Below are 12,174 nucleotides of genomic sequence, written 5' to 3'. Positions count from 1 at the left end.
GCATTATTGCATATTGCAAAATATCTATTACTTTAAGGAAAAGGAAAACTTTAGTTAACATATGTGACAATGACCATATGGTGAGCTATAGTGCATGGGCTATGCTATAGTGCACTTGATAAAAAGCTGTAATGAGCTCATTACATACCAGTTACCAGGCAGAAGGTGGTAACATGACACTTGGATCCAAGTCTGCATCAGCAAATCTCAAGCTAGGAATAGATATTCTCTTAAGTCCTACATTTCTTTCATCATACAGGCGCCACATGCAAATAAAACTAACATTTCATTGGGTACTGTGTAACCCTAAGTAAGCTTACCTTTTTAAACATAGATTAGTTTATAGAACATATTTCCGGCATTATTATATGTATTCTGCCTTTGCCTCTGCCTCTGCCTGAGAAAAGAATTTCAGTTTGACTATTTTGTTAGTAACCATTTTGTATGTTAACCTGGTTCATTCTTTTTTCAAAATCAGGGAACAAAATTCTAGTACTGTTATTTGTACGCTTTTGGTCTTTTGTGCCATGAAAAGCTGCCCTAGATTTTTCTGAAAGATAAGAATATCTGAAACAAAGATTGTACAGTATGCTTTTTTATCTAAAAGAGATGGCATTGATTACACCAACAATAGGAGTGAACTCCTAGGAAAAGGAAATCTTGTCCCCATGAGATTGGCCAGCAAACGTATTTATTGTGTATATTGTTATCTAACGTGATGAAAGCAAGACCTCTCTACATTCTAACAGTGAACATGGCATCTTTCCTTCTGATGTACACTCACCATAAAATATTTCTTTTTTTATTTAATGCATTTTTTATCTTAGCTTTCAAATGTTTAGCAGAATTCATGCATTTGTATTTAAAATGAGAGGACATATGGAATCTAAACCAGTTTTGAAAGAAGGCATATAACCAATGATAAAATAAATTACTGTAGATTAGGACTAATAATTAATATTGTTCCCTATTTAATGTACAATGCTGAATAATATGTTGGCACTATATGAATAATAATACATCATCATATTATTAATAATAGTACTGTTCATGGTTTATACTTAATCTGTCATTAAAATTAAATAAAAGTTGGATTGAACTCATACTGTTACTTCATTATTGTGTATACAAACATATATGTATGCTCATATCACTTGACTGATCATTGAGTACAAGCAGTGCTCTGCTTAGAAAAGCTTGCCCATTTGTGGGCACATTTAAACCTTATGAGGAACTGTTTTGTATCATCCATAGGAAGACATTCTTAAACCTAAACTTATTTTCATTTAGTACTAGTGATAACATGGATATCAGTATTCTAAATGGGTGAGGAAGGGTAGCACTTCTGAGTCAAACATCTTACCATACTTACATGAAGAGGGTACATAGGGATAAATGTACTGATTTGTCTTTGTCTCCAGTCACAGGATGGAGTGGTTACATTCTTTATTGCTTACCTTTAATGTAGTCTCTCAGAGAGGTCTAGGACCTGGCTGTGTTGTTTGCAGATATGTCAGGACAATAAGACTGACCGAATATAATTTCAGATCATTTAGAGATTTAAAAAACTTATAATTATGTAATCCAGTTATGTATTTACAGTATCTGCATTTAGTCTAAAACCTCCTTGCCGTTAAGCCCGACCTTCGTTCGGGCAAAAAAAAACTGCAAGGATGGTTAACCCCGAGATTTTTCCCATCCTTACTTACCTGGTCCCCCTGTGCTCATCCAGCGTCGTCCTCCACCGTTCCTCTGGCGGAGCGTGATGACACCTGCGTGCGTGATGACATCAGCGCGTGTGCGGGAAATTCAAACTGAAACTCATTCAAACATTTTGTATTGGATTCAATACAAACTCCTGTATCCAATCCAATACAAAATAATTTTCAAACATTTTTTATATTCATATTATCTACTAGAACCCCTGTTCGGACATATTTCTGTAAGTTACAGGTCTACAATTTAAAAAAATTTTCATGAAAAACAGTGGATCACTTTTGGTACAGAAATCTAGACCTTAGTGTAACGCTCAGGTGGTTAAACTACTTGTAGTAAAATATTATTTACGTTGTACTCTACTACTAATCACCTAATTTATTTTTCATAGTTAGGCTTTTTCTACAGATTATAGATTATGCCTTTACAAAAGAAAAAAAACACTTACCAGTGTGATACTATGATACTATTCTTGATTCATCTCCTTGCAGCATTAGGATTTATCACTATAGTTCAGCACAACTAGTGATCCCCCAGTGGTATACATTTATTCAAGTAAAAGATTAGATTGTCAGTCTTCCTAATGCTTTTGCATGATTAATAGCTAGGGCATTATGTGGGCGCTTTAGTAATACAGCAAGTTGACTTCATGGTGTTCAGGGAACTATTTTATTATACTTATTCTGTGTATCAATTGGTGTTTCCTGTGGGTAGTCTTTTTTTCTATCAGACCTAAACAAACTTTCTAGTAAAAAGTTTCCATAGACACAAAAATCTATTCTAATCCCATATATAGACAAATATATTGTATTCGTGATTGTGTGCAATTTAGCACTGAGCATTCAAAAGAATTGAAACCCGGTATCACATTTCAGACAATGCATCTTTTTAGCTATTCTATTCTGGAGTAGCAGATGCCAGATAATGGGCTTGCAACTGTCTGTTTATCATAGTAATCTATCAGGCAGCCAGAAAACTGTTTTTTTTGTTTTTTTTGTTTTTTTTTTGTTTTTTTTTAGAGAGAGAGATAGCCATTTGTAGTAAAGATGCAAAAATGATTTGTAGTGAAGGTGCAAAAATGCCAAGTAGGCATGCAGTGGCAGGATTAATTATCATAAAGAGTTTAATTGGCTTGACTTTAGACCATATTATTAACACATTATGGAAATTAAGGTGTCAGTGACTCAATCGCTTTCCACATGTGAGACCCATGTGCAGGGTCATGATCTTGTCCCACCCCTGTCATTCAAAAGGAGTCAAGAAAGGCGGAGAGTTATTATTTACAACGACTCAGAAAAATGTGGAATGGTTAGACATCCAGGAATTATACTAAAGAAGCTAGAAGTCTACTATAAATATTTTATTATTAATATTTTATTAGTTTTATTTTTTAGCAGTTTGGGTACATTCATTGTGTTCTAGGGAACTTAAATAAAGGGCTTTTTCACACGATAATTTATTTACAGCTGCTGCTTATTACCAAGTACTAAATCAAACTGCTACAGACATTTTCATATTGATATTATTTATGGATATTTAAATAGAGTAAATAGAGCTAGGGTTAAATGTAAGAAGAAGTAGATGTGTGTTTTATGTGTCTGTGTGTCATGCACAGTTGTAAGGTGGTTAAAAAACCTATATTGTAAAAAATATTAAAATATATTTTTTTTGTATACCTACTTTATTTTACTAGATATATGTAAAACAGAGAAAAGGTTTTTAGTTGTGTCTTGTATTTTGCAACATTCCTAATAAAAAATGTTGGTATTTAACCCCTCCCTGATTTGACCCTTAGGGATCTAGAATAAGTAATATGTGCACAGAACAGTAAATCTAGCAGCCAATAATTACACATATTTTGTGGTCCTTGGTATTGGATTGTAGGGGTTATGTACTTTGTATGTTATTAGTGTATACTTTTTAACTGGATAAAACCATTTCTGTTCTATTCATTTAAAATGGAACTCTGTTCAAAACACTTTTAGTGTATTACATTACATTTTTCATTGGTTGGGGTTAGGTTAGTACATCTGTGAGGCTTTAATACTAAAGTTTAAAATTAAAAAAATTGTGAACAGGCAAATTTAATATGACAGAAGGGGTAGATTATGTCCGTGCTGCAATAAAACAAATTTACCTGCCTATTTTCAATGTTTGGTAGAATTTAAATTGGGCTGTGCGTGCTATTTTAGGCTATATAATAATCTTTGTTTGACTTTCCTCTCCTATACCTGTCTAAAATTGTTTTTTAAACATTAATATTTAAAACAAAGAATTCCCAGAGTGTTAGGAGTTAGCAGATGTCCCTTACTTAGGCTACCATTGTCTAATAACCATCTTTACTGATCTATCTGATAAGGGATGAATTACTGCTCCTATGACGCTTTCTTTTAGCATTACAGCAGGAGGGAGCCAATGCTAAACATGAAATGGAACTTAGAAATCTATCTGCTAAAAGAAGAAAAGACTACATAACAATAATATTCTCTATTTAACCTCCTTGCAGTTAAGCCCGACCTTCGCTCGGGCAAAAAAAAATTGCAAGGATGGTTAAGCCCGAGATTTTTCACTTACCTGGTCCCCCTGTGCTCATCCAGCGTCGTCCTCCATCGTTTTTATATTCATATTATCTACTAGAACCCGTTCGGACATATTTCTGTAAGTTACAGGTCTACAATTTAAAAAAAAATTTCATGAAAAACAGTGGATCACTTTTGGTACAGAAATCTAGACCTCAGTGTAACGCTTAGGTGGTTAATATTTACGTGGCTAAAAATAAATACATATTATGTTTAAATATGTAAATAATATATGTAGAAAACCTCAGTGCAAACACTCGTTTTCCATTTCTTTATTTCCAACACTTGCTGCTCATCAGTATTTATTAGATAGCTCCAAAAATAGGATTTACACAGTGTGTTCCTTGATTTTAAGTTTAGCCTTCTGTGCTTAGTCTGTGAGGTCTTTGATACACCTGGTATATATATTGAAAAGATGGTTCTCCATGGTGTTTAAAAGGTAAACTACCAAACAAGATAGGGGGTTAGTTACTGTAACATGTTAAAGAATCTTTGTATTCATTATACTTTTTTTTACAATTTAAATCTTTAATTGGTAAAGGACCAGTTTGTAAAAAGGACCAGAAGATCTCTTTTAGGAGGCTAGCGTTTTTCTTTTACGAAACAATCATTTGTTCTGTTCATGACAAACTGAGATTTGTGTATAAAGGAAATGTGAACATTGTGACCTCTCAGCCATTTTACAATAGTTTCTGCTGCTCGGTAGACACTGCCCTACTTTGTTACTGTATCAGATATCCCTATAGAGCCCCACATTATATACAGTTTTGTGCTTGTTAGCTTTGTTTTCAGGTGTGTGTGTGTCTGTGTGTTTCTAGATCTAGATCTAGATCACTTCTATACTCATGAACTTACTGACTGTAAAGGTAAAGATTAAGGTTGAAACCTTTTTTCAAATAATCCGCTTTCTTAAAAGATCTTTGTGGTCAATAGTACACCGACAGTACACGTTTTATTTGCACCAATCCTTTAGTGACCTTAGGTAACATTTACAGACATGCTTCACAGGAAAGCTGTACTTTTTCTTTGAACACCAAACAAATGATTGATATAATGATGTTTCCCTCAATGCGTATGAATTTTGTGATTCATTACTCTTTAATCTCACAAGTACTTCTTTTGATGCTAGTAATATAAACAGGATCTAAATTTACCACCCTTTTTAAATCTGTGTGGAAGGGTGACCTGCTGCACAGGTGCAACAATTAATTTTTCTGCAATGGTTTTCAAAGTGCGTATGTAACAACAAAGTACAAACATTGTTATGTTAATATCACTAGAATACTAGTATCAGTAGTTTTGTAATAATTGTTGTAGGTATGTTCACTGTAAATGTTTGTTAAAAAAACTTCTAGAAAATATTAATTTATTTCTGCTTACCATTTCTTTGATAATGCAGTTGCATTCATTTTTTAGGCTTTATTTTCACCTGGTAGTCCTACATATAACACACTATGCCCATACACTATGTAGGTGATTACCCTCTTTCATTTTCTGTATCAATGGAGGAAGCCATGCTTGGCTCCCTGACTGGACTATTTTTTTGCATTTGTTCATCTTTATTAGGCCACATAGAGATGCTAGATTTCCATCACCTGATTGAAATGTTTGCAATAATCTTGGGTGAAAATTAAGCATCTGTACATCTGTCCCTATACGTTGTTTAGCAATCCGCCATATCAGATGACTAAATGATTGTCAGGAATGGCCTGTATAGAAGGAGCAGCAAGGTGCCTCCCACACATTGCTTACAGAACAAAGAGAACATTGTTTTTTGCTTCCGGTTCAGCTCACGTGTAACAACAAAGGCATTTCTGACAAGATCAACAGGTATTTTCTGTACTTTTGGAAACTTAGGCCATTAGAAAAAAGATATTTAATGCCATGACCACATCTAAGAACTAGTAACCTGCAATGTACTATATTTTTGTTCTTTGGTTACGTTTTCTGTTATCAACCATATTAGATGGCCTCCCAAATACTGGTGGTAATATTCCGGTTGTATAAGGCTTTAAGGTATATGCAAATTAACTTGCTCCCTTTCTAATGCAAGGTTAGATCTCTGCAATCAGTAGGAGACATGAACTTTGCCAATTGCAGATAAATAGATCTACTATAGCAGAGAGCATGTCAGACCTCCACAGAGAGACCACTGGGGGTTGGTTCTGCATAGTTCAGCTTTACGTAAAAGACCTACCCAGCCCACATGTGGTATAAATACACTTTAGATGAATTTAGTTGACTTTCTCGTTTTCGTTAATAACATTAGTAGTTTAGTGATATCACATATTGTTTTGAGCGGCTTTTTAAAGACTTACCTGCAAGAAAAGTTTTGCAGTCAAAGGTGATCCATTTTCTCTGTAGAGCAAAGCCTTTTCTGGCTGTGCTTTAAAAAGAATATTTACCTGAGCAGTAGAAAAAAGCAGTGTGTTCATCAGAGTAGAGACACCAAAAAGGACAAGTCTATGTGAAAAGTTTAATAAGGCATGTCTATGGTGGGATGTCTTGTATGGGGTTAGTGGATTGTAATCACCATTGCACATATGGGAGCAGACATATGTTAACATCCAGATCTAACCAAATTCTTTACCTGATTGCCATACTCATGCAGCCCACATGTACAATTAGAATACTTTAATCGTGTAAATGAAGCCACAATCAGTGGACTATGCAGTTTGTGTACTCAGTGATAATCTAAATGTTTGTTTAATAAACACTTGGACGGTATTGTACTCTCTTTGTCACAGTGTTTCTGTGATATTTGTGAATTACAAAATCAGTTTATTACAGAATAAAACAATGCTGATATGATAGATCTTTTAGTTGACTGAATGTTTCAGGGACATTTTGTACTGTTTTCCTAAACAGTTTATATATAGGAGAAACAAGTTTCCTTATAGCTTTACTATGCAGTGCAAAGAAAAACCAGCTGTCAGTAAAAGCTAACATTACTGAATAACTTAAGGGAAGAGCAAAACAAACTTGTCATTGGTGTGACAGGTCGTAATGTCCTGTTCAGGCATCAAATTCTCATTCTTGTGGTATTGAGGTTAAATAGTTCCTATGGGAAAGAGAAGGGGGTATTACATAGGCACTGTACATACATCAGATACTAGTAAAATACATTAAAAGTTTATTATATTACCTATACAGGATTTTTAAACGTATGCTAGAATTATGTATATGGTTCATTTTAAAAAATACCAAGGTTGACTAGATTAAAAATGTCCAGTGACTTCTCTGGGTCAAAGAGGCCCCTGAGAGATCATCAAATTTACACAATGCGCTTCCTTAGAATGGGAAGTGTTACTATGGTGACAGAGCACATGGAGGGACCGGCTGTGGCGTTCATTAGAGCCCACTCTTCATTTCACTGCTTCAGGTCACTGTGCATCTTGTTCTTCAAATAAATGTAGTGAAGAGAGGAAACCAATGCCAGGCACTGAGGACTGTTCACTGTTCTGGCAAAATAGAGCTTTTATCTGGAATTTATGGGGAGCCGTAACACTATTGCCTATATGACTAATGTGTTTTTGTTGAAATATAAGGTAAGTTGTATATATACATCTAGTTGTATTATTGAATTTGCAGGATGCTCTTGTGGCCTGAGAGCTTTTGAAATAACTTTTTATTACTTGGAATCCCAGCGTTCTTTTTCCCTGCTTGTTATAGTGCATTGCACACAGCATGCTATCAGTGGTATATTCATTTTCTACAAATACTTCTCTGCCAGTATTCTATGTCTAGCACTGAATTGAAGCTTCAGATTTAATTCTAAGTTTGATCTTTGTAGAATTCGGAAAGTGGCAAAAGAGAGAACAATTACAATGAAAAATGATCAGGTTCGCTGGTTTGGTATAGAAAAAGAAAAGACAACTCAAATGGCTTACATAGGAATAATGATAATAATTACTGTACATATTCTTTATATATTTGTGTACATAACCCATTCACAGAACCTATTTGCAGTGCTTTGTGTGCCTTCAGTTGTAACAAGCTAATTTTCTGAATCTTTTGTTCAAAGAAAACTAGCTTCTTCAAAGTTTACATTGTTTTTTTTTTAGCATTTAGGTTTTGTGCCGAGATTAATCCGGTCTTGGCTAGTAGACAAAATAGTATCAGATTTTTAACAGTGTCATTCATCCCACTAACTGTAACTGGTTTGTGTTTCTTCTTCATATAGTATGATGTTTCATGAAAGGCAGCAAGAAAGGAATGTGTAACAAAAATATGCTTCTTTCTGCAGATGCCGGACCAGTTTGATCAGACACTGGTACTGAACCAGTTAAAGTACTCTGGCATGCTGGAAACAGTCAGGATCCGCAGAGCTGGCTTTCCCGTCAGAATTGCATTTCAAGATTTTTGTTTTAGGTAAAATAAGTACTATTAGTTGCCATAGAGTCTTGCATTTCCTACATTACACTTTGCGTTTTTTTTTTTGTTTAGAGAATAATAAAACATAAACAAGGTTTATAATTTTGCTAAACAATTATGAACACATCTTTTCCTAACTAAAATTTAAGACTTCTAGATTATTAAACCCAGACTATCATGTAAAGTGACTTTTTGTTGTTTTCTTTCACATTTTACAACAATATTATCTGTTTTTACATTTAAAATTCTACCACAACAATGAGGGCAGTTACTGAGTAACTTGTAAAGGTCCAGGGGATGTGTGCTCGAAGAATGCTAAAACAAACAGGGTATAATCTATTTAATAGGATAGAAGACCTGAGACCAGTCAAATTGTGTCTGCATGTGTACCATTCCATAATTCTATGGGCAGCTAATAAAAAGGTCATCAGAGCCAGTCTTAAGAGACTTATTTATCAGTCTGGTTTTTCAGAACTTAGGTTTTTAGGTCTAACAACATATAGGATTTCTAGATGTTCTCTATTTGATTGATATGATTGTTGTCTGCTTTATTACGAGTAGTTTGACAATCAAGTTGGTGTCATCCCATATGGCTAATAGACGGGATGTATTTAAATAGATCATATTATCAATTAAACATTTTATTAAGAAATGCCTAAATAAAAATTGTAAGTGAGAACATCTGTGATAATGCACCTGTGGCTGCTGGTCTTTTGTGGTTTTAAAGTGACTCTACAGACTCTACTTTTAAAACAGGAAACCAAACATTCCCAGGTGGAGACCATCCATCTTCCAGGTGGAGACATCTTCCAGGTCCATGTGTTTCAATAACAGTAATTGATTCCCACCAGGGAATGCCCAGGGGAATGTCAGATTTCCTTTTTTTTAATGCCCTAAATGTTTTCAATACAGAGTTCTCACTTTCTTCTTTTCCTTTCAAAAGGGTACAGTTTCTAAATGTGTGTTTTGCTTTTATTTAGCATTATTGATCAATTTCTTAGTCCTAAAAAAAGTTAAATTAGAGAGTTTTAAACAGAGAAGCAAAACAAGATGTTTTTGGTTTGTGTCTTGAATTCTGTGCTATGTGTCTTTGCGCTATAAAAATAATGCAGATACTCAGAGCCTACTATTTGCTTTCCTTTTTAAAAAAAATATTTTCTAGATATAAAGTGCTTATGCGGAACATAACCCTTCCTGATGATATGAAAGGCAAATGTGAGACTTTACTTCATCTTAATGACACAACGAACACAGAATGGCAGCTCGGAAGGACTAAGGTAATACTGTTGACGGATTTCTCCACTTAAAATAATTGCACTTTTCCAGATCAGCAGCATTGGAATCCGATGTCCTGATTTATTTAAAGCTGAATTCAAATTACTAGTGAAGGCGAGCAATGGTTTATTTCTTACGCTGGCAAAATATTTCTTGCTGTGCACCTTGTTTATGCATGTTCAAATGTAACTTTTCTCAGTGGCCTCTGGGATGTAACACACTATGGGTGCTTAATTACCCAATAAATTATCAGGTATAGTGGATCATGTCACATTGGACCAGCTTTACTGAAGGATATGCTAACAGATTCATTATGCAAGCGGAAACAAGCGTATTGTATTATCATATTATTTACTATGAGCCCACAATGTGTCTGGACATGCACTCACAGACTACTGTGTACATACACTGAGTTTACCAACAAGTGGAGTTTGCTCCTGTTATTTATCTAGGGTTTTTATTTTCAATTTACCTGTAATAGCATTTTAATGTGTATAATATTCAGGAATAAAGCCATAGTGTATGTACGCCTGTTGCCTACGTCTTTAAACAACAAGTTCTAGCACTAGTGGCTGTAAAAGCATGTAGTCAAGTGTTGCATGCCTACCAGTGATTTATTCTAACTGTTGTTTATGTGCTTTAGTAAATCAGCCCTAATGCACTGTATACCTAGAAAGCATTCTGAGTTAGTTTTGCATTTTTTTCATGGATACCATACCCCAAATCTCATACATAAATAACAGTGTATGAAATTACACATTGTTAAATGTGGTATGTTTGCCTTAGTGAAGTTGTATGACCATGTGATGATAATTTTATGTCTTTACTCTTGTCATTCAACATAATTATGTTCAAATGTATAACAAAAAAAGCAAATACAAAACAAACCTGGTCTGAATTCTTTAACTCCTTCTGAATATGTAAAATACCCTCTCACCTATTCATCATATACACTGTAACTGCATCAAAGAGTGACATCACATGGGAACTGTTAGCTTCCAGTATTAAATACTGTTGGTTTCTGTTGCACTTGCCATTCAACATGGCAACATAGCAAGAGTAAACAGCATTTCATGGTAAAGATTTTCTAACAGTAAAACCCTGTAAAAACTGTTCTGTTTTTTTTTAATGTTAATGTTAGTAACATCTATTATTTTTATAATGATATAATTACTTGTTTGAATTTGTAATAATTTAGCTGTTGCATGTCATTATTTACTTACTTTGTGTTGTGTAAAACTTATGACACAAGCAATGGGACAACAAAAATTATATTTATTATAACAGTGGCTGAACTTTATAGTTCTTTAGTAATCATACCATAGTTTAGTAGAGGTCCTGCGAAATGTGAGCCATTACCACCAATAGCACTTCAGCTGCCCACAATATAACAGAACGCTGCCAAAAAGAGAAGAGAAGACACACATCCTATGCATAAACACACAAAACCCAGTGCCTAAGCTTTTCTTTCATATTCTTCATGATGCAGTCTTAGTAAAACCAACAAATGAAATGGCAGATGGGCTGGGAGGCAGTGGGGAATAGGGCAGAAAGCTTGCGCCCTTTGGTCCTGGTCACAGATGTGACAGGTGTGACCCCCCGCCCCCCCCCCAAGCAATGCTGGTTCAGAGACAAATGTTTTCAGATACAGTCCTGTAGGCCCATGTAGATCGATCATGTGAACTACTGCTGTGTGTTGTATTCATCCATTGCAGTTGTATGAAACCCATAATTCTCTATTAGATGGCATTTAAACTAAAGAGTGGGTTAGTAAGCCCATTGCAGATGCCAGGTCACATGCACCCCAAAACAGACTAATTCCTTCTATTCTATTTTTGCTCACTGATTTTGTTTCCAAATACAATTTAGGCTGTAGTGAAGCTCCAGAAATCTTTCAATTGCTAATTTGAAATATTACTTTCTATATTACAGTTTTTGGTATGTTTACATTGATTTTTTAAGAGTGTAAAAAATATCCAATAAATCTGAATTATTGAAATATTATCACTCAGGACACAGCACAGAGACTCTGTAAATTATTATAACATTTTGGCATCTGAGTTTGATTAGGATTCTTATTACATTTCAGACTGTGCTTATTTCAGTAAAAGATGTGAGCTTTAATAGAAGCATCACTGCTTTTGTCCTATAACCTATAATCCATTACCCTATTAATTGCATTTAGAAGTCTTTTGTAGGGTGAGTAAAGAGCAGAGGAGAAGTTTAGGAT

At 34.6% G+C, this 12,174-nt stretch overlaps 1 protein-coding gene across 1 annotated transcript in view; it reads left to right on the top strand.

Moving 5' to 3' along the window:
* Window positions 1-12,174, top strand: part of MYO10 (myosin X) — a 129,087-nt gene that overhangs the window by 88,229 nt on the left and 28,684 nt on the right. The window contains exons 20-21 of the mRNA XM_072411863.1: window positions 8,542-8,666; window positions 9,832-9,946. Coding sequence (XP_072267964.1) covers window positions 8,542-8,666; window positions 9,832-9,946 — 240 coding nt within the window. The remainder of the gene's footprint in view (window positions 1-8,541; window positions 8,667-9,831; window positions 9,947-12,174) is intronic.

The sequence above is a fragment of the Pyxicephalus adspersus genome, chromosome 5 (assembly GCF_032062135.1).
Source record: "Pyxicephalus adspersus chromosome 5, UCB_Pads_2.0, whole genome shotgun sequence".
Taxonomy (NCBI): Eukaryota; Metazoa; Chordata; class Amphibia; order Anura; family Pyxicephalidae; genus Pyxicephalus; species Pyxicephalus adspersus.
This window is presented reverse-complemented; position numbering and strand designations above follow the sequence as displayed.